Source organism: Scyliorhinus torazame, chromosome X (assembly GCF_047496885.1).
Source record: "Scyliorhinus torazame isolate Kashiwa2021f chromosome X, sScyTor2.1, whole genome shotgun sequence".
NCBI classification, from domain to species: Eukaryota; Metazoa; Chordata; class Chondrichthyes; order Carcharhiniformes; family Scyliorhinidae; genus Scyliorhinus; species Scyliorhinus torazame.
Window position 1 is genome coordinate 8,751,744 of NC_092738.1, and position 25,483 is coordinate 8,777,226.

The 25,483-nt window shown below is 48.0% G+C and overlaps 1 protein-coding gene across 2 annotated transcripts in view; it reads right to left on the reverse strand.

The window, feature by feature from the left end:
* LOC140405453 (cytoplasmic dynein 1 intermediate chain 2-like) overlaps positions 1 to 25,483 on the reverse strand; it is a 190,159-nt gene that overhangs the window by 86,524 nt on the left and 78,152 nt on the right. The window contains exon 5 of one of the 2 annotated variants that reach the window (XM_072493884.1): positions 14,121 to 14,180. The exons of the other annotated variant lie outside the window; for it this stretch is intronic. Coding sequence (XP_072349985.1) covers positions 14,121 to 14,180 — 60 coding nt within the window. The remainder of the gene's footprint in view (positions 1 to 14,120; positions 14,181 to 25,483) is intronic. 2 annotated transcript variants of the gene reach the window in all.

The following is a 25,483-nucleotide window of genomic DNA, read 5'->3' on the forward strand; positions in this document are numbered from 1 at the left end:
ATAGGGTTTAATGAAGGCAGTAACGTTTCTTAGTCTTGGTCAGGTTTATTAGCAGTAGCAAAGCTACCTCCTACATAAGAGAAATGGCAGCGCTGCTCGAACCTCCAACGGACATATTCTGTGCAATGTGGGAACTTCATTAAGCTTCCCATATCCTGGATAACCATTTGTGCATGAGGCAAGATCAGTTGCAGCAGCCCGATTTCGGTGTTTTGGGACCTGGGAGCAGCAGGTGGTGTCACTGTGCAGAATTTGTGAGGTTGAGTGCTGCGTTTATAGATGTGATCACTCCACAACTTCAGAGTATGCAAGGACAGAGGAATGGGTGCCCAATACGCAGTCACAAAAGGTCCAGGCAGGTAATGCAGGAGTCCCCTGAATGTGGACCAGTTCCTAATCAATATTCAGTTCTGAATACTGATCAGTGTTGTGGCTCATCTGGGGAGTGCAGCCAGCGCAGGGTCTGTGGCATCAAAGGCGACTCAGCTGCACAGTGGGGTACAAGGAAGACTGAAAGAACAATCGTGATAGGTGGTTCAATAGTTAGGAGAATGCGTAGGCATTTCTGTGGCCATAGACATGAATCCAGGAGAAGGAGTTGCTTCCTTGGCGCTGGAAACATGGATGTCAGTGAGCAGCTGCGAGGGTGAACAGCCATTACTTGTGGTCCACATTGGAATGAAGAAGATGGGCAGAAAGAGGTTTGTTATCTTACAGTCAGAATTTAGGGAGCAAAGGAGAAAACAAACAAGCTGGGCCCCAAAAGTAGTCTCCTCCTTCTTCTTGGGCAGTCTCTCAGCATCGAGGATGACTTTCTTCCATTCATAGAATTTACAGAGCAGAAGGAGGCCATTCGGCCCATCGAGTCTGCACCGGCCCTTGGAAAGAGCACCCAACTTAAGCTCACGCCTCCCCCCTATACCCGTAACCCCACCTAACCTTTTGGAAACTAAGGGGCAATTGATCATGCCCAATCCACCTAACCTGCACACCTTTGGACACGAAGGGACAATTTAGCACGGCCAATCCACCTAACCTGCGCATCTTTGGACACTAAGGGACAATTTATCATGGCCAATCCACCTAACCTGTACATCTTTGGACACTAAGGGACAATTTATCATGGCCAATCCACCTAACCTGCACATCTTTGGACACTAAGGGACAATTTAACATGGCCAATCCACCTAACCTGCACATCTTTGGACACGAAGGGACAATTTAACATGGCCAATCCACCTGACCTGCACATCTTTGGACACAAAGGGACAATTTAGCACGGCCAATCCACCTAACCTGCGCATCTTTGGACACTAAGGGACAATTTATCATGGCCAATCCACCTAACCTGTACATCTTTGGACACTAAGGGACAATTTATCATGGCCAATCCACCTAACCTGCACATCTTTGGACACTAAGGGACAATTTAACATGGCCAATCCACCTGACCTGCACATCTTTGGACACTAAGGGACAATTTATCATGGCCAATCCACCTAACCTGCGCATCTTTGGACACTAAGGGACAATTTAACATAGCCAATCCACCTAACCTGTACATCTTTGGACACTAAGGGACAATTTATCATGGCCAATCCACCTAACCTGTACATCTTTGGACTGTGGGAGGAAACCGGAGCACCCGGAGGAAATCCACGCAGACACGGGGAGAACGTTCTTCCCGCGGAGCGGGCAGGGAGGGGAGCGATTTTTGGAGGGGAGAGCTAGAAGATAAGCTGCGTTTTTGATTTTTAAACTAACTTTTTCGGAGCAGGAAACCGGAAGTCGGCCGTGGGGAGACCTGGGAAGGTTTGTATTTTCGTTAAAAAGGCACTTACCTCCGAGGTTTCGGCCTCATTCTTCCAGCGGAGCGGGCCGAGAGGGGAGCGATTTTTGGAGGGGAGAGCCGGAAGGTAAGCTGAGTTTTTGATTTTTAACTTACCTTTTCGGAGCTTTTTTTTTCTCAGAGCAGCAGGAAATCGTAAGTCGACCGTGGGGAGACCTGGGAAGATTGTTTAACCCAATAAATTTGAACGGTGAGGAAACCCGAGACACTACACGTGTCATGTCTCCTACCCTCCCTCCTCCTCTAACCTAAAAAAAAAGACGCAGTGCTGTGAGCAGGTAAACTATTTACTTGTTTTTTCTTCTTTGTTACTGGGAGACGAAGTCGAGGTGATGGCGGCTGGGGCAGTGGAATGTTCCTCCTGCAGAATGCTCGAGGTAAGAGAGACCAACGGTGTCCTTGCTGACTTCATCTGCGGGAAGTGCAGCCATCTCCAGCTCCTCACAGACCGTGTTAGGGAACTGGAGCTGGATGAACTGAGGGTCATTCGGGAAGCTGAGGGGGTGATAGATTGAAGCTACACGGACATAGTACACATGAGAACAAAGGTAGCTGGGTAACAGTTAGAGGTGGGAAGTGGAGGAAGCAGTCAGTGCAGGGATCCCCTGTGGTTGTTCCTCTCAACAATAAGTATACCGCTTTGGATACTGTTGGGGGGGATTACCTAGCAAGGGTAGGCTGCAGTGACCGGGTCTCTGGCACGAGGTCCGGCTCTGGGGCTCAGAAGGGGAGGGGGGAGATTCGGAGAGCACTAGTTATAGGGGACTCAAAAGTTAGAGATACAGACAGGTGGTTCTGTGGTCGCGAGCGAGACTCGCGGATGGTTTGTTGCCTCCCGGGTGCCAGGGTCCATGATGTCTCGGATCGTGTCTTCAGGATCCTTAAGGGGGAGGGGGAGCAGCCAGAAGTCGTGGTGCACATTGGTACCAACGACGTAGGTAGGAAAAGGGGTGTGGATGTAATAAACGAGTTTAGGGAGTTAGGCTGGAAGTTAAAAGCCAGGACAGACAGAGTTGTCATCTCTGGTTTGTTGCCGGTACCACGTGATAGCGAGGCTAGGAATAGGGAGGGAGTGCAGTTGAACACGTGGCTGCAGGAATGGTGTAGGAGGGAGGGCTTCAGGTATTTGGACAATTGGAGCGCATTCTGGGGAAGGTGGGACCTGTACAACAGGATGGGTTGCACCTGAACCAGAGGGGCACCAATATCCTGGGAGGGAGGTTTTCTAGTACTCTTCGGGAGGGTTTAAACTAATTTGGCAGGGGAATGGGAACCGGATTTGTAGTCCAGCAACTAAAGTAGCCAATGTTCAGGATGCCGAAGTGTGTAGTGAGGCAGTGGGGAAGGGAACACTGACAAAGGAGAGTACTTGCAGGCACGGAGATGGGTTGAAGTGTGTATACTTCAACACAAGAAGCATCAGGAATAAGGTGGGTGAACTTAAGCCATGGATCGGTACTTGGGACTACGGTGTGGTGGCCATCACAGAAACTTGGATAGAAGAGGGGCAGAAATGATTGTTGGAGGTTGCTGGTTATAGATGTTTCAATAAGATGAGGGAGGGTGGTAAAAGAGGTGTGGGTGGGGGGGGGGGGGGGGGGGGGGGGGGCGCGGTGGTGGCATTGTTAATTAGAGATAGTATAACAGCTGCAGAAAGACAGTCTGAGGAGTATCTGCCGACTGAGGTAGTATGGGTTGAAGTCAGAAATAGGAAAGGAGCAGTCACCTTGTTCGGAGTTTTCTATAGGCCCCCCCAATAGTCGCAGAGATGTGGAGGAACAGATTGGGAAACAGATTTTGGAAAGTTGCAGAAGTCACAGGGTAGTAGTCATGGGTGAGTTTAACTTCCCAAACATTGAGTGGAAACTCTTTAGATCAAATAGTTTGGATGAGGTGGTGTTTGTGCAGTGTGTCCAGGAAGCTTTTCTAACACAGTATGTAGATTGTCCGACCAGAGGGGAGGTCATATTGGATTTGGTACTTGGTAATGAACCAGGGCAAGTGATAGATGTGTTAGCGGGGGAGCATTTTGGAGATAGTGACCACAATTCTGTGACTTTCACTTTAGTAATGGAGAGGGATAGGTGCATGCAACAGGGCAAGGTTTACAATTGGGGGAAGGGTAAATACGATGTTGTCAGACAAGAATTGAAGTGCATAAGTTGGGAACATAGGCTGTCAGGGAAGGACACAATTGAAATGTGGAACTTGTTCAAGGAACAGATACTACGTGTCCTTGATATGTATGTCCCTGTCAGGCAGGGAAGAGATGGTCGAGTGAGGGAACCATGGTTGACAAGAGAGGTTGAATGTCTTGTTAAGAGGAAGAAGGAGACTTATGTAAGGCTGAGGAAACAAGGTTCATATAGGGCACTGGAGGGATACAAGATAGCCAGGAGGGAACTGAAGAAAGGGATTAGGAAAGCTAAGAGAGGGCATGAAAAATCTTTGGCGAGTAGGATCAAGGAAAACCCCCAAGGCCTTTTACACATATGTGAGAAATATGAGAATGACTAGAGCGAGGGTAGGTCCGATCAAGGACAGTAGCGGGAGATTGTGTATTGAGTCTGAAGAGATAGGAGAGGTCTTGAACGAGTACTTTTCTTCAGTATTTACAAATGAGAGGGGCCATATTGTTGGAGAGGACAGTGTGAAACAGACTGGTAAGCTCGAGGAGATACTTGTTAGGATGGAAGATGTGTTGGGCATTTTGAAAAACCTGAGGATGGACAAGTCCCCTGGGCCTGATGGGATATATCCAAGGATTCTATGGGAAGCAAGAGATGAAATTGCAGAGGCGTTGGCAATGATCTTTTCGTCATCACTGTCAACAGGGGTGGTACCAGGGGATTGGAGAGTGGCAAATGTCATGCCCCTGTTCAAAAAAGAGAACAGGGATAACCCTGGGAATTACAGGCCAGTTAGTCTTACTTCGGTGGTAGGCAAAGTAATGGAAAGGGTACTGAAGGATAGGATTTCTGAGCATCTGGAAAGACACTGCTTGATTAGGGATAGTCAGCACGGATTTGTGAGGGGTAGGTCTTGCCTCACCAATCATATTGAATTCTTTGAGGAGGTGACCAAACACGCGAATGAAGGTAAAGCAGTGGATGTAGTGTACGTGGATTTTAGTAAGGCATTTGATAAGGTTCCCCATGGTAGGCTTAGGCAGAAAGTAAGGAGGCATGGGATTGTGGGAAATTTGGCCAGTTGGATAACGACCTTACTAACCGATAGAAGTCAGAGAGTGGTGGTGGATGGCAAATATTCAGCCTGGATCCCAGTTACCAGTGGTGTACCGCAGCGATCAGTTCTGGGTCCTCTGCTGTTTGTGATTTTCATTAATGACTTGGATGAGGGAGTTGAAGGGTGGGCCAGTAAATTTGCAGACGATACGAAGATTGGAGGAGTTGTGGATAGTGAGGAAGGCTGTTGTCGGCTGCAAAGAGACATAGATAGGATGCAGAGCTGGGCTGAGAAGTGGCAGATGGAGTTTAACCCTGAAAAGTGTGAGGTTGTCCATTTTGGAAGGACAAATATGAATGCGGACTACAGGGTTAACGTTACGGTTCTTGGCATTGTGGAGGAGCAGAGAGACCTTGGGGTCTATGTTCATACATCTTTGAAAGTTGCCACTCAAGTGGATAGAGCTGTGAAGAAGGCCTATGGTGTGCTAGCGTTCATTAACAGAGGGATTGAATTTAAGAGCCGTGAGGTGATGATGCAGCTGTACAAAACTTTGGTAAGGCCACATTTGGAGTACTGTGTACAGTTTTGGTCGCCTCATTTTAGGAAGGATGTGGAAGCTTTGGAAAAGGTGCAAAGAAGATTTACCAGGATGTTGCCTGGAATGGAGAGTAGGTCTTACGAGGAAAGGTTGAGGGTGCTAGGCCTTTTCTCATTAGAACGGAGAAGGATGAGGGGCGACTTGATAGAGGTTTATAAGATGATCAGGGGAATAGATAGAGTAGGCAGTCAGAGACTTTTTCCTCGGGTCGAACAAACCATTACAAGGGGACATAAATTTAAGGTGAAAGGTGGAAGATATAGGAGGGATATCAGAGGTAGGTTCTTTACCCAGAGAGTAGTGGGGGCATGGAATGCACTGCCTGTGGAAGTAGTTGAGTCGGAAACATTAGGGACCTTCAAGCAGCTGTTGGATAGGTACATGGATTACGGTAGAATGCTGGGGTGAGGGGAAGGGATGAAGCAATTCATGGACCAATTGAGGTTTCCAAAGGTGGAAGAGGATCTGGTGGAGGGACTGGGGGCCCCGATAGAGTTGGAGGAGATTGTTAAGGGCCTAGGGAGTATGCAGTCGGGCAAGGCCTCGGGTACGGACGGCTATCCTGTAGAATTCTACAACAAATTTTCGGAACTGTTCTGTCCACTCCTGTTAAGGACCTTTTATGAGGCTAAAGAAAGAGGGTCCCTCCCCCCAACAATGTTACAGGCATCGATTTAACTCAAACGGGAGAAAGATCCGCTACAATGTGGGTCCTACAGACCGGTATCGCTCTTGAACGTAGATGCCAAATTGCTGGCCAAGATTTAGGCCACTAGAATTGAGGACTGTGTCCCAGGGTTGATAGGGGAGGATCAGACAGGCTTCGTTAAGGGCAGGCAGCTGAACTCCAATGTACGGAGGCTCCTAAACATTATTATGATGGCCTCAGAAGGAAGGGAGGCAGACGTGGTGGCTGCAATGGATGCAGAGAAAGCCTTCGACTGGGTGGAATGGGAGTACCTGTGGGAAACGCCAAGAAGGTTTGGATTCGGTGAGGGATTCATAGGGTGGGTCCAGATACTTTATCAGGCCCCCGTAGCGAGTGTATGCACGAAGAGGGTGAGGTCGGAGTATTTTAGGCTTCACCGAGGGACGAGGCAGGGGTGCCCCCTCTCCCCGTTACTATTCGCCCTTGCGATAGAGCCGTTGGCCATTGCACTGCGGGCTTCCAAGAACTGGTAGCGGCTGGTTCGGTGGGGGGGGCGGGGGGGGAGAGAATGCATCGGGTCTCGTTCTATGCGGATGATCTGCTCCTGTATATCCCGGACCCACAAGAGGGGATGGGGGAGGTCATGCAGCTTCTGAGGGACTGAGGCAATTTTCCGGGGTACAAATTAAGCGAGAAGAAAAGCGAGATGTTCGTGATCCAAACTAAGGGGCAGGAGAAGAGACTGGGAGAACTTCCGCTTAAGATGGTGGAGAAGAGCTTTCGGAAGCAGCCCGGAACTGGGATGCCCTCCACAAGCTTAACTTATCCCGGCTGGTAGAGCAGATGGCGGGGGACTTTAAAAGGTGGGACATGCGCCCGCTTTCTCTAGTAGGGAGGGTGCAGACCGTTAAGATGACGGTCCTCCCCAGATTTCTGTTTTGTCTTCCAGTGCCTTCCCATCTTCATCCCTAAGTCCTTCTTTAAGCGGGTGAACAAGATCATCACGGGATTCGTATGGGCAAATAAGACCCTGTGAGTAAAGAGACTGTACCTGGAGCGCAGTCGGGGGGGGGGCTGCCGAATTTGTGCAGCTACTACTGGGCGGCTAATATAGCCATGATTAGGAAATGTGTATTGGGGGAGGGGTCGATGTGGGAGCGGTTAGAGGCGGCCTCATGCAAAGGTACCAGCTTAGGGGCGCTTGTAACGGCACCTCTGCCGTTCTCGCCGGCGCGCTACTCCTCAAGTCCGGTGGTGGCAGCGGCACTAAGGATCTGGGGTCAGTGGAGAAGACACAGGGAGGTGGAGGGAGTCTCAGTTTTAGAACATAGAACAATACAGCGCAGTACAGGCCCTTCGGCCCACGATGTTGCACCGAAACAAAAGCCATCTAACCTACACTATGCCATTATCATCCATATGTTTATCCAATAAACTTTTAAATGCCCTCAATGTTGGCGAGTTCACTACTGTAGCAGGTAGGGCATTCCACGGCCGCACTACTCTTTGCGTAAAGAACCTACCTCTGACCTCTGTCCTATATCTATTACCCCTCAGTTTAAAGTTATGTCCCCTCGTGCCAGCCATTTCCATCCGCGGGAGAAGGCTCTCACTGTCCACCCTATCCAACCCCCTGATCATTTTGTATGCCTCTATTAAGTCTCCTCTTAACCTTCTTCTCTCCAACGAAAACAACCTCAAGTCCATCAGCCTTTCCTCATAAGATTTTCCCTCCATACCAGGCAACATCCTGGTAAATCTCCTCTGCACCCACTCCAAAGCCTCCACGCCCTTCCTATAATGCGGTGACCAGAACTGTACGCAATACTCCAAATGCGGCCAAACCAGAGTTCTGTACAGCTGCAACATGACCTCCTGACTCCGGAACTCAATCCCTCTACCAATAAAGGCCAACACTCCATAGGCCTTCTTCACAACCCTATCAACCTGGGTGGCAACTTTCAGGGATCGATGTACATGGACACCTAGATCCCTCTGCTCATCCACACTTTCAAGAACTTTACCATTAGCCAAATATTCCGCATTCCTGTTATTCCTTCCAAAGTGAATCACCTCACACTTCTCTACATTAAACTCCATTTTCCACCTCTCAGCCCAGCTCTGCAGCTTATCTATATCCCTCTGTAACCTGCTACATCCTTCCACACTATCGACAACACCACCGACTTTAGTATCGTCTGCAAATTTACTCACCCACCCTTCTGCGCCTTCCTCTAGGTCATTGATAAAAATGACAAACAGCAACGGCCCCAGAACAGATCCTTGTGGTACTCCACTTGTGACTGAACTCCATTCTGAACATTTCCCATCAACCACCACCCTCTGTCTTCTTTCAGCTAGCCAATTTCTGATCCACATCTCTAAATCACCCTCAATCCCCAGCCTCCGTATTTTCTGCAATAGCCTACCGTGGGGAACCTTATCAAACGCTTTGCTGAAATCCATATACACCACATCAACTGCTCTACCCTCATCTACCTGTTCAGTCACCTTCTCAAAGAACTCAATAAGGTTTGTGAGGCATGACCTACCCTTCACAAAGCCATGCTGACTATCCCTGATCATATTATTCCTATCTAGATGATTATAAATCTTGTCTCTTATAATCCCCTCCAAGACTTTACCCACTACAGACGTGAGGCTCACCGGTCTATAGTTGCCGGGGTTGTCTCTGCTCCCCTTTTTGAACAAAGGGACCACATTTGCTATCCTCCAGTCCTCTGGCACTATTCCTGTAGCCAATGATGACATAAAAATCAAAGCCAAAGGTCCAGCAATCTCTTCCCTGGCCTCCCAGAGAATCCTAGGATAAATCCCATCAGGTCCTGGGGATTTATCTATTTTCAGCCTGTCCAGAATTGCCAACACCTCTTCCCTACGTACCTCAATGCCATCTATTTATTCTATTAGCCTCCACAACATTATCTTTTTCCTGAGTGAATACTGACGAAAAATATTCATTCAGTATCTCGCCTATCTCTTCAGACTCCACACACAATTTCCCATCCCTGTCCTTGACTGGTCCTACTCTTTCCCTAGTCATTCGCTTATTCCTGACATACATATAGAAAGCTTTTGGGTTTTCCTTGATCCTTCCTGCCAAATACTTCTCATGTCCCCTCCTTGCTCGTCTTAGCTCTCTCTTTAGATCTTTCCTCGCTACCTTGTAACTATCCATCGCCCCAACTGAAACTTCACACCTCATCTTCACATAGGCCTCCTTCTTCCTCTTAACAAGAGATTCTACTTCCTTGGTAAACCACGGTTCCCTCGCTCGACGCCTTCCTCCCTGCCTGACCGGTACATACTTATCAAGAACACGCAGTAGCTGATCCTTGAACAAGCCCCACTTATCCAGTGTGCCCAACACTTGCAGCCTACTTCTCCACCTTATCCCCCCCAAGTCATGTCTAATGGCATCATAATTGCCCTTCCCCCAGCGTTAACTCTTGCCCTGCGGTGTATACTTATCCCTTTCCGTCATTAACGTAAACGTCACCGAATTGTGGTCACTGTCCCCAAAGTGCTCTCCTATCTCCAAATCCAACACCTGGCCTGGTTCATTACCCAAAACCAAATCCAACGTGGCCTCTCCTCTTGTTGGCCTATCAACATATTGTTTCAGGAAACCCTCCTGCACACACTGTACAAAAAACGACCCATCTATTGTACTCGAACTATATCTTTTCCAGTCAATATTTGGAAAGTTAAAGTCTCCCATAATAACTACCCTGTTACTTTCGCTCTTATCCAGAATCATCTTCGCCATCCTTTCCTCTACATCCCTAGAACTATTAGGAGGCCTATAAAAAACTCCCAACAGGGTGACCTCTCCTTTCCTGTTTCTAACTTCAGCCCATACTACCTCGGAAGAAGAGTCCCCATCTAGCATCCTCTCCACCACCGTAATACTGCTCTTGACTAGCAGCGCCACACCTCCCCCTCTTTTGCCTCCTTCTCGGAGCTTACTAAAACACCTAAACCCCGGAACCTACAACATCCATTCCTGTCCCTGCTCTATCCATGTCTCCGAAATGGCCACAACATCGAAGTCCCAAGTACCAACCCATGCTGCCAGTTCCCCTACCTTGTTTCGTATACTCCTGGCATTGAAGTAGACACACTTCAAACCACCTACCTGAACACTGGCCCCCTCCTGCGACGTCAAATATGTGCTCCTAACCTCTATACTCTCATTCTCCCTTACCCTAAAACTACAATCCAGGTTCCCATGCCCCTGCTGCATTAGTTTAAACCCCCCCAAAGAGCACTAACAAATCTCCCCCCCAGGATATTTGTGCCCCTCAGGTTCAGATGTAGACCATCCTGTCTGTAGAGGTCCCACCTTCCCCAGAAAGAGCCCCAGTTATCCAGAAATCTGAATCCCTCCCGCCTGCACCATCCCTGTAGCCACGTGTTTAAATGCTCTCTCTCCCTTTCCTCATCTCACTATCACGTGGCACGGGCAACAACCCAGAGATAACAACTCTGTTTGTTCTAGTTCTGAGCTTCCATCCTAGCTCCCTGAAAGCCTGCCTGACATCCTTGTCCCCTTTCCTACCTATGTCGTTAGTGCCAATGTGGACCACGACTTGGGGCTGCTCCCCCTCCCCCCTAAGGACCCGGAAAACACGATGCGAGACATCACGTACCTTTGCACCTGGGAGGCAACATACCAAACGTGAGTCTCTCACGCTCCCACAAAATCTCCTATCTGTGCCCCTGACTATAGAGTCCCCAATTACTAATGCTCTGCTCCTCTCCCCCCTTCCCTTCTGAGCAACAGGGACAGACTCCGTGCTAGAGGCCCGTACCCCATGGCTTACCCCTGGTAAGTCCCCCCCCCCACAAGTATCCAAAGCGGTATACTTGTTTCTCAGGGGAACGACCGCAGGGGATCCCTGCACTGACTGCTTTTTCCCCAGTCCCTCTTACAGTTACCCACCTATCTCCAATCTTTGGTGTAACTAATTCCCTGAAGCTGCTATCTATGACCCCCTCTGCCTCCCGAATGATCCGAAGTTCTTCCAACTCCAGCTCCAGTTCCCTAACTCGGTCTTGGAGGAGCTGGAGATGGCAGCACTTCCTGCAGGTAGTTCTTGGTAGATGTCCGACACCAGTTTGGACCCCGATATGCAACAATCTTGGATTTGTCCCGGGTAAGATAGACGGAGGGTTTCCAAACTGGCATAGGGCAGGTATTAAAAGGATGGGGGACCTGTTCATGGACGGGACTTTTCCCAGCTTGAAAGCGCTGGAGGAAAAATTTAATTTGCCCCCTGGAAATGCCTTCAGATACCTCCAGGTACGCGCCTTTCTTAAAAAACAGGTGGTGACATTTCCGTTGCTACCCCCACGTAGCATACAGGATAGAGTGGTCTCCGGCACCTGGGTCGGGAAGGGGAAGGTGTCGGACATCTACCAAGAACTACAGGAGGCGGAGGAAGCCCCAGTGGGGGAACTTAAGGGCAAGTGGGAGGAGGAGCTAGATGCGCGCCTGTGGACGGTGATGTGTTGGGTGTTCTGGATCACAAGCAGGTCACCAACACTGGAAGTGGTGCAACTCTATTTTATTATAAGGTTAACTATATTAACATACTTGAACTGTGGGTAAATGCAATACCAGCTTTAACTGTTGACCCTTGCCTAGTCCTAGCCAGGTGATGCACTCAGCACATGGTGAATGTCTGTGTTGCAGGCTGTGAGCTCTGTGCTCCGAGCTGGCTGCTACTAGAATGAGCGGGAACTCTCCTGTCCCCTGTCTTTATAGTGCGTGTGCTCTCACTGGTGATTGGCTGCGGTGTTGTGAATGCTGATTGGTCCCACTGCATGTCCATCAGTGTGTGGGTGTGTGTCTGCACCATGATATACTGGTGTATATTATGACATGCGGATGCCCTAAACAGGGTTAATTCCTCTTCATCATGTGCCAGGCTTAGCTTAATCCAGTTTAAGGTGGTCTACCGGGCACACATGACGGCAACGAGAATGAGCAAGTTCTTTGGGGTTGAGGATAATGCGAGGAAGCCCAGCGAACCATGTCCATATGTTCTGGGCATGTCCGGCTCTTTAAGGATTCTGGCAGGGATTCACTAAGGCAATGTCCAAGATCCTAGACACACGGGTGGTGCCGAGTCCAGAGGTGGGATCTTTGGTGTGTCAGACGATCCGGGAGTTCAGGAAGCGAAAGAGGCCGAGGTCTTGGCCTTTGCCTCCCTGGTAGCCCGGAGACGGATCCTTTTAATGTGGAGAGACTCGAAACCCCTGAGTGTGGAGACCTGGGTTAGTGACATGGCTGGGTTTCTCAGTCTCGAGAAAATAAAGTTTGCCTTAAGAGGGTCCATGACGGGGTTCTCTCGGAGGTGGCAGCCATTCCTCGACTTTCTAGGACAGCACTAAAATGTCAGCAGCAGCAGCAATCCGGGGGGAGGGGGTGTATTCTTGTTCTTTTTTCTTTATATAATGTTAACGTTCACCTTGTTTTGTTAAATGTTGTTAATGGTTATGCAAAAATTATGTTTTGATAAAAATAATTTTAAAAAAAAGAATGATGGGGTGCAAATTAATTTGTTCTTAATTTAGGACAAAAGTTTGGCACAACATCCTGGGCCGAAGGGCCTGTTCTGTGCTGTATTTTCTATGTTCTATGTTCTCTGTTAAAAGTAGTAGTAGCAGGCCAAACAGTAATCTCCAGGTTATTCCCAGTACCACACTCTGGTTTCCTCCCACAGTCCAAAGATGTGCAGGTTAGGTGGATTGGCTATGCTGAATTTCCCTGAGTGTCCAAAGGTTAGGTTAGGTGGGGTTACACAGATCTGGGGATAGGGTGGGGGAGTGGGCCTAGGTAGGGTGCTCTTTCAGAGGGTCAGTGCAGACTCGATGGGCCAAATGGCCTCCTTCTGCACTGTAGGATTTCTATGATTACTTGAACAGAAATAATGTGCAGGGGAACAGGGAGAAGGCAGGGAAATGTCACAAAATAATAATGTTCATTTAGTTGGCCGGTGCAAATAGCTTCCTTCTGCAGCATAACAATACTGCAATTTTATCCTGGATACCAACATAGAAAAATTACCCAATAAGATGGGGAGCACAGTACCAGCCCTGACTGAACACGCCACACGCCATAATGGATTTGTCATGTTTCAAGGCCATTATTGATGACTCTATCCCAGGACATGATATTTCACAAGCTTTCCTTATGCTAATTTTAATTTGTGGTTTAGCGTCTAATCATCGCCTTGCTTCCTTCTTCCCTGCTCTCATATTAAAAACTTTATACATCCCTATTCAGTAACTGCGAAAGATGGAGAATAATTTCTTCAGCCCCTGAAAAAAACCTGAATTTGTGATGCTTGGTTTTTCCTTCAATCCCTCCCATGTTCTCAATCACTGAGCTGGCTTGGTGGCCTTAACTAGAAACATTACCCTACATAAAGCATCACTAATGGTCCTTGCATCACTTACCAACAGTCTGTTTGCCCTATTGTGTGAGTACACTTTCAATGTTTGCTCAATAACTATACTGATATCCTTTTCTTAACTCAGCTAATTTAATCATGTTTCTTTCATTTTCTAAACTTTAGATCTGTCAACAAAAGAATCGCTCCCCAATTTTTCAGTCAATGAATGTTAACCCCCTTTTTAAAAAAGCTGCTTTTTACTGCAAGGATTCTCACTCAGTGAAAGTTAACTCCCAAAGGAAACAGGTATTGCAGCTTTCACAAGTTTCACTCCATCTAATGGAACTCTTACTTGCTCTGAAAGTTAGCCAAGTAACATAATTAGCAGCAGAAAGAGTAGAGGATAGGTACCGCATTTCCGAATGAGTCTGAAGTTGAAGGACAGAGAGATCTGTATCCCATTGCAGCATCCTGGAGAGGTTAGCAGAGTAGACAGTGAAGCAGAAATAGGAAAGGTTAGTTTCATACACATTGAATAAAGCCACACAATTAGCACAGTGGAAAGATTCACTAGCCCCATCTGCTTTGTTGGATTTGCAAAAAGAAATGACCAGATCCAATACCAAATGGTTAAGTGATGACACACAGGATTTTTCAGATAAAGCTAATTAATTTTATTTGATCATTTCACTGATTGGGGTGTTCCTCGACTGAACTGGAAGTTGAAATATATTCTGTGATTTATTTATTTTTCTTTAAAAAAAAAATTTAGAGTACCCAATTGATTTTTTCCAATTGAGGGGCAATCTTGTGTGGCCAATCCACCTACCCTGCACATCATTGGATTGCGGGGCGAAACCACCCAAACATTGGGAGAACGTGCAAACTGCACACGGACAGTGACCCAGAGCCGGGATCGAACCTGGGACCTCGGTACCGTGAGGCAGTAGTGCTAGCCACTGCGCCACCATGCTGCCCATTATTCTGTGATCTTTACCAGAAGACCATAAGACACAGGAGCAGAATTAGGCCACTCGGCCCATCGTGTCTGCTCCGCCATTCAATCATGGTTGATATTTTTCTCATCTCCATTCTCCTGCCCTCTCCCCATAATCCCTGATCCCCTTATTAATCAAGAACTTATCCATCTCAGTCTTAACGATGGAGGTTGAGGGGCGACCTGATAGAGGTCCACAAAATTATGAGGGGCATAGACAGAGTGGATAGTCAGAGGCTTTTCCCCAGGGTAGAGGGGTCAATTACTAGGGGGCATAGGTTTAAGGTGAGAGGGGCAAGGTTTAGAGTAGATGTACGAGGCAAGTTTTTTACACAGAGGGTAGTGGGTGCCTGGAACTCTCTACCGGAGGAGGTGGTGGAAGCAGGGACGATAGTGACATTTAAGGGGCATCTTGACAAATACATGAATAGGATGGGAATAGAGGGATACGGACCCAGGAAGTGTAGAAGATTGTAGTTTAGTCGGGCAGCATGGTCGGCATGGGCTTGGAGGGCCGAAGGGCCTGTTCCTGTGCTGTACATTTCTTTGTTCTTTGTTGTTCTCTGTGATTTGGCCTCTACAGCCTTCTGCGGCAAAGAGTTCCACAGATTCACCACCCTCTGGCTGAAGAAATTCCTCCCCATCCCTGTTTTAAAGGATCGTCCCTTTAGTCTGAGATGGTGTCCACTGCTTCTAGTTTTTCCCACAAGTGGAAACATCCTCTCCACGTCCACTCTATCCAGGCCTCACAGTATCCTGTAAGTTCCAATAAGATCCCCCCTCCTCCTTCTAAACTCCAGTGAGTACAGACCCAGAGTCCTCAACCGTTCCTCATACGAGAAGTTCTTCATTCCAGGAATCATTCTTTTGAACCTCCTCTGGACCCTTTCCAAGGCCAGCACATCCTTCCTTAGATACGGGGCCCAAAACTGCTCACAATACTCCAAATGGGGTCTGACCAGAGCTTTATACAGCTTCAGAAGTACATCTCTGGTCTTGTGTTCTAGCCCTCTTGACATATATGCTAATATCGCATTTGCCTTCTTAACTGCTGACTGAACTTGCACGTTATCCTTTAAAAAAAATTTTTTTTTAATTCTCCTTTTTCACATTTTCTCCCACATTTACATCCATCAACAATAAACAATAATCAGCAAGATATGTCAGTCCCCATAATAACAACGATCCCATCCGCCCACCAACCCCCAAACCTCAACCCGCATGTTTACATAAACAAATGACAAAAAGGAATCAGGGATTACCCGTAGTCACCCTTAATCTACACAGCCCCCCTCCCCGCCACCCCACCCCCCCACCCACCCCCAGGTCGCCAGCTCCTCCAGTTCACTGCCTCTTGTAAAACTCCTCCTCCCAACCTCGGTTCCTTCCCCCCAACTTTCCACCCCGGCTAGACCACTCGGACCCTGTTCTGCCAGGCTCCGATGGCCGCTGTTTCCCCCCGCCCCCCCCCCCCCCCCCCGCCACCTCACTCCCGTTCACTGGCCGGTTTAAACCAGCCAGCGTGGAGGCCCCCGCCCGGGTCCCTTTCCCACTTGCCCGGCCCTAGGAAAGCCCAAAGATCCCCTTTTAGCACACAAACCCCGCATATCCACCTACACCCCAAAGAACCCTCATTTCGAGTGAAAGTCCCGTCCCTTCCCTTGTCCAAATATATACCACATTGGCTCCTTTAGTCTCTACACCCGCGCGCAGTGATACAAAAAAGAAAAAAATACAGTCATGAGGTTACATCGGCACATGGCCATTCCTCAATTTGTCAGTTCTGCCACAGTCCTTCTGCCTTCGCAAACTCCTCCGCTGCTTCCGCCGTTCCAAAATAAAAGTCCCTGAGCTAGTAAGTCACCCTCAGCTTCGCTGGATATACAATGCCGCACCGCATCTTGCTAATTTACAGTGCCCTCTTCACCCGGTTGAAGGCAGCCCGCCTCCTTGCCAGCTCCACCGTAAAGTCCTGGTATACACGTATACCAGCTCCAGCCCACTGCACCACCCGCTTCTGCTTGGCCCAGCTCAGGACCTTCTCCTTCACACTGTACCTACGGACGCACAGAGTCACTGCCCTTGGCGGCTCACTCGCCTTTGGTACAGGCCTCCACGACCGATGAGCCCGATCCAGTTCAAATCGGGAGGGATCCTCCCCCTCCCCCAATAGTTTTGCCAGCATCGCGGCAAAATACTCAGTCGGCTTCGGTCCTTCAACTCCTTCGGGCAGCCCCACAATCCTCAAATTCTGTCGCCTGGATCTGTTTTCCAGGTCTTCCATTTTTCCTCGCAGATCCTTGTTAGTATCCATCACCTTCCGCATCTCCTTCCCCATCGCGGCAAGTTGATCACCGTGCTGCAATAACGTCTCCTTCACTTCCTTCAGCGCCTCCCCTTGCTCTCGCACCTCCGCCACTGCGCTCGCCACCTCCGTCCTCGCCGGGGAAACCGCCTCCTTCACCAGCACACTCAAAACCTCCCTCATCTCCTTCCTCACCGTCTCCATGCATTTCGCAATCTGCGCCAACTGCTTTTCAAATTCCGCAGCCATCACCGTAGTTATTTCTTCAGCCATAAGCAGTGCGGCCTTCCCTGGTGCGCCAGCCTCCATTTTCCTTGGTGACCCCGCGGTGACCTTTCCACTCCCCGACGGACCTTCAGCTGTTTTTTTTTCGGCCGTTTTTTTTGCTCACCCTCAATATTTTTCTTTGGTTTTTTTTTCCTCCTGTGTCTTCACTGTGCCTCCTCCCTGCTTCTGCTGCCTCCGTGGACCCTGGGACCGGGCTTAAAACCCCGAAAATGCCGTTCCTGAACAGGAGCCCTCCATTGTGCACCCGCCTCCCGCCCGCCGTCACCGGAAGTCCTGCACGTTATCCTTAAGAGAATCGTGAACAAGGACTCCCAAGTCCCTTTGTGCTTCTGATTTCCTAAGCATTTCCCCATTTAAAAAATAGTCTATGCCTAAATTCCTCCTTCCAAAGTGCATAACCTCACACATTGTATTTCATTTGCCACTTTACTGCCCACTCTCCTCCCTCAGTCACTGTACCTTGCACTGTCGCCCTTTTTGATTTTTGTCGATGGCTTCTCTGCCTAACACATTCCCCCTTACTGCCTTTTGTTTCTGTCCCTGTTTTACTACCTTCCAACTTCCTGCATCGGTTCCCATCCCCCTGCCACATTAGTTTAAACCCTCCCCAACAGCTCTAGCAAACACCCCCCCCGCCAGGACATCGGTTCCAGTCCTGCTCAGGTGCAGACCGTCCGGTTTGTACTGGTCCCACCTCCCCTAGAACCGGTTCCAATGCCCCAGGAATTTGAATCCCTCCCTCTTGCACCATGTCTCGAGCCACGCATTCATCCTATCTATCCTGACATTCCTACTCTGACTAGTTCGTGGCACTGGTAGCAATCCTGAGATTACTACCTTTGAGGGCCTACTTTTTAGTTTAACTCCTAGCTCCCTAAATTCAGCTTGTAGGACCTCGTCCCGTTTTTTACCTATATCGTTGGTGCCTATATGCACCACGACAGCTGGCTGTTCACCCTCCCACCACCCCCCCCCCCTCCCCCCACAGAATGTCCTGCAGCCGCTCCGAGACATCCTTGACCCTTGCACCAGGGAGGCAAAATACCATCCTGGAGTCTCGATTGCGTCCGCAGAACCACCTGTCCATTCCCCTTACGATCGAGTCCCCTATCACTATAGCCCTGCCATTCTTCTTCCTGCCCCCTGCGCAGCAGAGCCAGCCACGGTGCCATGAACCTGGCTACTGCTGCCTTCCCCTGGTGAGCCATCTCCCTCAACAGTATCCAAAGCGGTATATCTGTTTTGCAGGGAGATAACCGCAGGGGACACCTGCACTGCCTTCCTACTCTTGCTCTTGTCTTTTGGTCACCCATTTTCTATCTCCCTCAGTACCTTTCACCTGTGGTGTGACCAACTCGCTAAACGTGCTATCCACGACGTCCTCAGCATCGCGGATGCTCCAAAGTGAGTCCATCCGCAGCTCCCGAGCCGTCAAGAGGTCTAACAGGAGCTGCAACTGGACACACCTTTTGCACGTGAAGGAGCCAGGGACAGTGGATGTGTCCCTGAGCTCCCACATCGCACACGAGGAGCATGACACGGGTCTGAGATCTCCTGCCATGTCTTAAACCTTCGGTAAACTTATACAACTACAATTCCAAAAAACGAAAGAAAAAATAAATAAATTAGACAATGAAAAGAAAAACTTCTTACCAGTCACTTACCAGGGATAAAAAGCAACTCTTCCCCCACAATCTTCGAATTCCCACCTAGATTCAAATTCCCAAACTCACTCTTTGCTGTCTCACTCTGGTTGTGTCTTCTCATGGTAGACTGGCACAAAAGGTGAAGTCACACGGGATCAGGGGTGAGCTGGCAAGGTGGATACAGAACTGGCTAGGCCATAGAAGGCAGAGAGTAGCAATGGAGGGATGCTTTTCTAATTGGAGGGCTGTGACCAGTGGTGTTCCGCAGGGATCAGTGCTGGGATCTTTGCTCTTTGTAGTATATATAAATGATTTGGAGGAAAATGTAACTGGTCTGATTAGTAAGTTTGCAGACGACACAAAGGTTGGTGGAATTGCGGATAGCGGTGAGGACTGTCAGAGGGTACAGCAGGATTTAGATTGTTTGGAGACTTGGGCGGAGAGGTGGCAGATGGAGTTTAATCCGGACAAATGTGAGGTAATGTATTTTGGAAGGTCTAATGCAGGTAGGGAATATACAGTGAATGGCAGATTCCTCAAAGAGTATTGACAGTCAGAGAGATCTAGGTGTACAGGCCCACAGGTCACTGAAAGGGGCAACACAGGTGGAGAAGGTAGTCAAGAAGGCAGACGGCATGCTTGCCTTCATTGACCGGGTCACTGAGTAGAAGAATTGGCAAGTCATGTTGCAGCTGTATAGAACCTTAGTTAGGCCACACTTGGAGTATAGTGTTCAATTCTGGTTGCCACACTACCAGAGGGATGTGGAGGCTTTAGAGAGGGTGCAGAAGAGATTCACCAGGATGTTGCCTGGCATTAGCTACGAGGAGAGGTTGAATAAACTCGGTTTGTTCTCACTGGAACGATGGATGTTGAGGGGCGACCTGATAGAGGTTTACAAAATTATGAGGGCCATGGATAGAGTGGATAGTCAGAGGCTTTGTCCCAGGGTAGAGGCGTCAATTACGAGGGGGCATAGGTTTAAGGTGCGAGGGGCAAGGTTTAGAGGAGATGTGCGAGACAGGTTTTTTTTTTATACACAGAGGGTAGTGGGTGCCTGGAACTCGCTGCCGGAGGAGGTGGTGGAAGCAGGGACGATATTGGCGTTTAAGGGGCATCTTGACAAATACATGAATAGGATGGGAATAGAGGGATACGGACCGCCGAAGTGCAGAAGATTTTAGTTTAGACGGGCAGCATGGTTGGCATGGGCTTGGAGGGCCGAAGGGCCTGTTCAGGTGCTGTACCTTTCTTTGTTCTTTGTTCTCCTAGCTTGTCCAAATCCTTCTGCAGCCCCCTTGCTTCCTCAATACTACCCGTCCCTCTACAGATCTTTGTGTCATCTGCAAACTTAGCAACAGTGCCTTCAGCTCCTTCTTCCAGATCATTAATGGCTATTGTGAAAAGTTGTGGTCCCAGCACAGACTCCTGAGGCACACCACTAGTCACCGGCTGCCATCCTGAAAAAGTCCCCTTTATCCCCACTCTCTGCCTTCTGCCAGTCAGCCAATCCTCTACCCATGCCAGGATCTTACCCTGAACACAATGGGCTCTTAAACTTATTTAACAGTCTCCGATGCGGCACCTTGTCAAAGGCCTTCTGGAAATCTAAATAAGTCACATCCACTGGTTCTTCTTTGTCTAATTTCCTTGCTACCTCCTCAAAGAGCTCTAACAGATTTGTCAGACATGACCTCCCTTTAACAAAGCCGTGCTGACTCAGTCCTATTTTACCGTGCACTTACTTAAGTTATGTGAGAGTACTTTGCGATCTCATCTTTAATAACAGACTCTAAAATCTTAGCAATGACCGAAGTCAGGCTAACCGGCCTATAATTTCCCGTCTTCTGCCTCCCTCCCTTCTTAAACAGGGGTGTTACATTCGCCACGTTCCAGTCTTCTGGGACCCTTCCTGCTTCCAGTGATTCCTGAAAGATCATCACCAATGCCTCCACAATTTCGTCAGCTATCTCTTTTAGAACCCTGGGGTGTAGTCCATCCGGTCCAGGTGATTTATCCACCTTCTGACCTTTCAGTTTCCCCAGAACCTTCTCCTTAGTAATGGTCACTGCACTCACCTCTGCCCCCTGGTTCTCCTGGAGCTCTGGCATCCCACTGGTGTCTTCCACTGTGAAGACTGATGCAAAGTAACTATTCAGTCCCTCTGCCATTTATTTGTTTCCTATTATTACTTCTCCAGCCACGTTTTCCAGTGGTCCAATGTCTATTTTTGCCTCTCTTTCATCTTTTATATATTGAAAGAAACTCTTCCTATCTTCTTTTATATTACTAGCTAACTTGCACTCATATTTCATCTTCTCTCTCCTTATTGCTTTTTTAGTTGTCCTCTGCTCGTTTTGAAAGGCTTCCCAATCCTCTGGCTTCCCACTAATTCTCGCCACTTTGTATGCTTTTTCTTTTGCTTTTATGCTGTCCTTGACATCCCTCGTCAGCCATGGATTCCTTGTCCTGCCCTGAACATGTTTCCTCCTCCTTGGGATGAATTTCTGCTGTGCCTCCCGAATAACCCCCCAAAACTTCTGCCATTGCTGTTCCACTGTCTTCCCTGCTAGGCTCCTTTTCCAATCAACTCTGGCCAGCTCCTCCCTCATGTCTTTGTAGTTACCCTTAATTAATTGTAATACCATTACATCTGATTGCAGCTTCTCCCTCTCAAACTGCAGGGTAAATTCTATCATATTGTGGTCACTGCTCGTTCAGGGTTCAAAGAACAAAGAAATGTACAGCACAGGAACAGGCCCTTCAGCCCTCCAAGCCCGTGCCAACCATGCTGCCCGACTAAACTACAATCTTCTACACGTCCTGGGTCCGTATTCCTCTATTCCCATCCTATTCATGTATTTGTCAAGATGCCCCTTAAATGTCACTATCGTCCCTGCTTCCACCACCTCCTCCGGTAGCGAGTTCCAGGCACCCACTACCCTCTGCGTAAAAAACTTGCCTCGTACATCTACTCGAAACCTTGCCCCTCTCACCTTAAACCTATGCCCCCTAGTAATTGACCCCTCTACCCTGGGGAAAAGCCTCTGACTATCCACTCGTCTATGCCCCTCATAATTTTGTAGACCTCTATCAGGTCGCCCCTCAACCTCCTTCGTTCTAGTGAGAACAAACCGAGTTTATTCAACCGCTCCTCATAGCTAATGCCCTCCATACCTGGCAACATTCTGGTAAATCTCTTCTGCACACTCTCTAAAGCCTCCACATCCTTCTGGTAGTGTGGCGACCGGAATTGAACACTATACTCCAAGTGTGGCCTAACTAAGGTTCTATACAGCTGCAACATGACTTGCCAATTCTTATACTCAATGCCCCGGCCAATGAAGGCAAGCATGCCGTATACCTTCTTGACTACCTTCTCCACCTGTGTTGCCCCTTTCAGTGACCTGTGGACCTGTACTCCTAGATCTCTTTGACTTTCAATACTCTTGAGGGTTCTACCATTCACTGTATATTCCCTACCTGCATTAGACCTTCCAAAATGCATTACCTCACATTTGTCCGGATTAAACTCCAACTGCCATCTCTCCGCCCAAGTCTCCAAACAATCTAAATCCTGCTGTATCCTCTGACAGTTCTCATCGCTATCCGCAATTCCACCAACCTTTGTGTCGCCTGCAAACTTACTAATCAGACCAGTTACATTTTCCTCCAAATCATTTATGTATACTACAAACAGCAAAGGCCCCAGCACTGATCCCTGTGGAACACCACTGGTCACAGCCCTCCAATTAGAAAAGCATCCTTCCATTGCTACTCTCTGCCTTCTATGACCTAGCCAGTTCTGTATCCACCTTGCCAGCTCACCTCTGATCCCGTGTGACTTCACCTTTTGTACTAGTCTACCATGAGGGACCTTGTCAAAGGCCTTACTGAAGTCCATATAGACAACATCCACTGCCCTACCTGCATCAATTATCTTAGTGACCTCCTCGGAAAACTCTATCAAGTATCTAAAGTATACTTTAAAGTATACATCTAAAGTGAACTAAAGTATCTGATTCTAAAGAGAAATGCCGAGGAGTAGTGGAATGGATGGATCGTGCAGAGACTTTCATGTTCAAAGAGACTGCCAATCGAGAAGGATTTCGGTTGGAGGAAGAACAAAGAAAAATGGACTATATTATTATACCTGTTTGACGGTGTTGTTTTCTTTAAATTAAAATGTATATTTACTGTGTGCATTTCTCAGTGAATGGTGCAAAAGTGAAAAATCAAACCATCTTGAAGTTGATGGTTTATTTATTTTTTTCTTGGGGGTGGGAGGGGGGGAGGTGTCATGTGAGAGTACCTTTAAGACATGGTTGGTTAAACAATGTACCTTTAAGAATCTTGGGGGGAGGTGTCATGTGAGAGTACCTTTGAGACATGGATGATTAAACAACGTACCTTTAAGAAAACAGTGATGTCAGAGAGTGGGTGGAGCTGAGGTCAGATCAGCCATTTTGCAGTTTGGTTTTGCAGTTTGAAAAGCAGCTTGTGTGTGTCTGTGTTTTTCAGTGAGCTGGATTTCTGCCATGAAAGACTCTGGATCATTTGGGTGATTTAAAGTAAAGCCTTTAACCTGATGTGATTTTGTTTAAAGGTGTAAAGTCTCTTGGAAGTTTGAAGGAACATTTTAGGGAATTATTTACTGTTGCAATATTTTCTGAGTTATCTTTGACGTAAGGGGTGTTAAGAGATCCAATGTTTATTTAAGATGTGAAGTTGAGTTCATGGACTCAACACTGTTTTGTGTTTCAAAACCCACGTGTCCATAATTGTCATTCCACACCTCGGGAAAAAGCCGTGAGCAAGGAAAAGCAACAAATCCATTAAAGGGAGAGGTTGGTTGAACTCCATGATACATTTTGAAGTTCTGAAAACGCCTCGCCCATAACACTGGGAACAGACGAAGCCTGTGTGGAATATAAGGAAAGTAGGAAGGAACTTAAGCAAGAAGTCAGGAGGGCTAGAAGGGGTCACGAAAAGTCATTGGCAAATAGGGTTAAGGAAAATCCCAAGGCTTTTTACACGTACATAAAAAGCAAGAGGGTAGCCAGGGAAAGGGTTGGCCCACTGAAGGATCGGCAAGGTAATCTATGTGTGGACCCAGAGGAAATGGGCGAGGTACTAAATGTATACTTTGCATCAGTATTCACCAAAGAGAAGGAGTTGGTGGATGTGGAGTCTGGAGAAGGGTGTGTAGATAGCCTGGGTCACATTGAGATCCAAAAAGACGAGGTGTTGGGCGTCTTGAAAAATATTAAGGTAGATAAGTCCCCAGGGCCTGATGGGGTCTATCCCAGAATACTGAAGGAGGCTGGAGAGGAAATTGCTGAGGCCTTGACAGAAATCTTTGGATCCTCACTGTCTTCAGGTGATGTCCCGGAGGACTGGAGAATAGCCAATGTTGTTCCTCTGTTTAAGAAGGGTAGCAAGGATAATCCAGGGAACTACAGGCCGGTAGCCTTACGTCAGTGGTAGGGAAATTACTGGAGAGAATTCTTCGACACAGGATCTACTCCCATTTGGAAGCAAATGGACATATTAGCGAGAGGCAGCATGGTTTTGTGAAGGGGAGGTCGTGTCTCACTAACTTGAGAGTTTTTCGAAGAGGTCACAAAGATGATTGATGCAGATAGGGCAGTGGATGTTGTCTATATGGACTTCAGTAAGGCCTTTGACAAGGTCCCTCATGGTAGACTGGTACAAAAGGTGAAGTCACATGGGATTAGGGGTGAGCTGGCAAGATGGATATAGAACTGGCTAGGTCATAGAAGGCAGAGAGTAGCAATGGAAGGATGCTTTTCTAATTGGAGGGCTGTGACTAGTGATGTTCCGCAGGGATCAGTGCTGGGACCATTGCTGTTCGTAGTATATATAAATAATTTGGAGGAAAATGTAACTGGTCTGATTAGTAAGTCTGCAGACAACACAAAGGTTGGTGGAATTGCGGATAGCGATGAGGACTGTCAGAGGATACAGGAGGATTTAGATCGTTTGGAGACTTGGGCAGAGACATGGCAGATGGAGTTTAATCCGGACAAATGTGAGGTAATGCATTTTGGAAGGTCTAATGCAGGTAGGGAATATAAAGTGAATGGTATAACCCTCAAGAGTACTGAAATTCAGAGAGATCTCGGTGTACAGGTCCACAGGTCACTGAAAGGGGCAACACAGGTTGAGAAGGTAGTCAAGAAGGCATACGGCATGCTTGCCTTCATTGGCCGGGGCACTGAGTATAAGAATTGGCAAGTCATGTTGCAGCTGTATAGAACCTTAGTTAGGCCACACTACCAGAAAGATGTGGAGGCTTTAGAGATGGTGCAGAAGAGATTTACCAGGATGTTGCCTGGTATGGAGGGCATTAGCTATGAGGAGCGGTTGAATAAACTTGGTTTGTTCTCACTGGAATGAAGGAGGCTGAGGGGAGACCTGATAGAGGTTTACAAAATTATGAGGGGCATAGACAGAGTGGATAGTCAGAGGCTTTTCCCCAGGGCAGAGGGGTCAATTACTAGGGGGCATAGGTTTA